Source organism: Triticum aestivum, chromosome 2D, assembly GCF_018294505.1.
Source record: "Triticum aestivum cultivar Chinese Spring chromosome 2D, IWGSC CS RefSeq v2.1, whole genome shotgun sequence".
NCBI classification, from domain to species: domain Eukaryota; kingdom Viridiplantae; phylum Streptophyta; class Magnoliopsida; order Poales; family Poaceae; genus Triticum; species Triticum aestivum.
In genome coordinates, this window is record NC_057799.1 from 2,355,977 (window position 1) to 2,358,205 (window position 2,229).

The following is a 2,229-nucleotide window of genomic DNA, read 5'->3' on the forward strand; positions in this document are numbered from 1 at the left end:
GCATTGGCTTAGAGCTAACCCTATAGTAGTGCAACTTAATCACAATCAACGATTTATTTTTGCGGGACATCACAATTAATATATAAAAAGGTTCGTGTTGCTCAACAAAAACCAACAGCAACTTAGAAGTAAACAGTACTAGGCTTTGGGCTCATTCAATCACAGCCAACCCAATCAAATCAAATGCAGTTAAGTTAACACTAACAGGCCCCCGCAAAAAAAAGACACTAACAGGGGATGCTTGACCGCTGGACTGAGATATCACATGGAGATACCAAACTTGTCTTTATATATATATGAACCCGGCCATAGCCATGTCCATTGAAGAATACATCTTAGTAGCTGCTAGCATATCCCACACTACTATCGACGCTAACAATGCCAATTATGTTCTCGCAAGAGCTGCCCATCTACACAGCACTCGTGCTACTTGCTCTTCCCCAGTACTACTTGTACTCCAAGGCTACTTGTAGATCAAAGAACCCTGCAGTGCTCCCCACAAACTGGCCAATACTGCACATGTTCCCTTCCTTCGTGGCCAACCTCCACAAGATGAATGACTATTTCACCCTGGTCCTCGTCGGATCAGGCCACAACTTCAGGGCGCACGGCCCACCCGGGACCGGGATGCGGTTATTCGTCACATGCGATCCTGCCAACATCCAGCACATCTTCACGACGAACTACACCAACTTTCCCAAGGGCGCGGAGTTTGCCGCAATCTTCGACATCATGAGCGGTGGCATCTTCACCATCGAGGGTGAGCCGGCTCGTCAGCAGCGCATGAAAATCAAGAGCGTGCTCAGCAGCCCGCGGTTGGTTGCAAGGATGGAGGCTTGGTGCCGTGACAAGGTGGAGAACAACCTCCTCCTGTTGTTTACGCAAATGGCGAGCACCGGCACTTCGTTCAACATGCAAGAACTGATGTCAAGGTTAATGTTTGACCTTGCTGCTACGCCTCTCTTCGGCGTGGACCCCGACCTTCTATCTTTGGACATGCCTCCCATGGAAGCCGCAATCGCCATGGACACAGTCATGGAGGTGGCATTTTTTCAGGTCGTGATGCCGGCTTCTTGTTGGAAGTTGATGAGGCGGCTGAACATCGGCCCTGAGAGGAAGCTCAAGGCAGTGCACAAGGTGCTGCGTGTGTTTGTCATGGAGATGACGGAGAGGAGGGTGATTAACGCATCTTCCGTTGGTAATGGCAAGCAACATGAGGGTGTTGATATATTATACCGAAGATGTCATGTTCCATGCAATGACCATTAGCTACATGATCGCTGCGAGGGACACAGTTGCAACGGCCCTGACATGGATTTTCTACAACCTTGCACAGAACCCTAATATTGTGTCAATCATGCGCAATGAACTCTCACTGATTGCATCACACAAAGTAGCGGCCCATCCAGATGCCATGGTGATCTTTAAGCCAGACGAGACCAAATCTCTCGTTTATCTGAGAGCTGTCTTGTACGAGACTCTCAGGTTGTACCCACCGGCCCCTCTCGAGCGCAAGATGGTGGCCGCTAATGATATCATGCCGAGTGGTCATGAGGTGCATGCCGGCGACACTATCCTTATTTCTCTCCACTCCATGGGAAGAATGGAGGGTATATGGGGTAAAGACTGCCTCAACTACAATCCAGATAGGTGGCTCTCGGAGGATGGCAACAAGCTAAGGTACGTACCATCTCACAAGTTCATGGCCTTCAACTCGGGTCCGAGGATGTGCCTCGGCAAGGACATCGCGGTTATGCAGATGAAGACCGTCATCGCCTCAATGTTGTGGAACTTCGATGTGGAGGTAATGAAAGGGCAATGCATCGAGCCTAAGTCATCTTGTATACTGGAGATGAAAAAGGGGCCCACAATCACATTAGTTATGGAATAATAAATGTTTGACAAGATTTTGTCACTTATTTATCTGGCCCATATGTCATATAGAAAACATAAACAATAATATGAAGCACTAGTGTATACATTCAAGAGCACAAGTGAATGTGCCCTACGTGCATATTCCCCCCCTCAAATACTTGTGCTATTTTCCTTGGCTTAATTAGGTGGGCTTGACATGATACAGCCCATGCCCTGATCGATGGATGCATGGCCGGAGGGACACTATTTATCAATCTTTTATAGCATTACTAAAATAGTTTGATGGTGCAACCAAAGGATTAACACGTACGTGCATAAAAATAGGGCACAATACCTACCAAACGTACGCATGCA

The 2,229-nt window shown here is 47.8% G+C and overlaps 1 protein-coding gene across 1 annotated transcript; it reads left to right on the forward strand.

The window, feature by feature from the left end:
* The first annotated feature begins 378 nt into the window (after positions 1–378).
* Positions 379–1,891, forward strand: LOC123048109 (noroxomaritidine synthase 2-like). The gene is made up of 2 exons (XM_044471277.1): positions 379–1,198; positions 1,242–1,891. Exons 1-2 carry the CDS (start codon positions 379–381, stop codon positions 1,889–1,891), a joined length of 1,470 nt encoding a protein of 489 aa, XP_044327212.1.
* The last annotated feature ends 338 nt before the right edge of the window (positions 1,892–2,229 follow it).

Coding starts and splice junctions, on each gene's coding strand:
- LOC123048109 (XM_044471277.1), top strand. CDS start 379: ATGCCAATTATGTTCTCGCAAGAGCTGCCCATCTACACAGCACTCGTG. Junction 1,199..1,241: donor GATTAACGCATCTTCCGTTG/GTAATGGCAAGC, acceptor ATTATACCGAAG/ATGTCATGTTCCATGCAATG.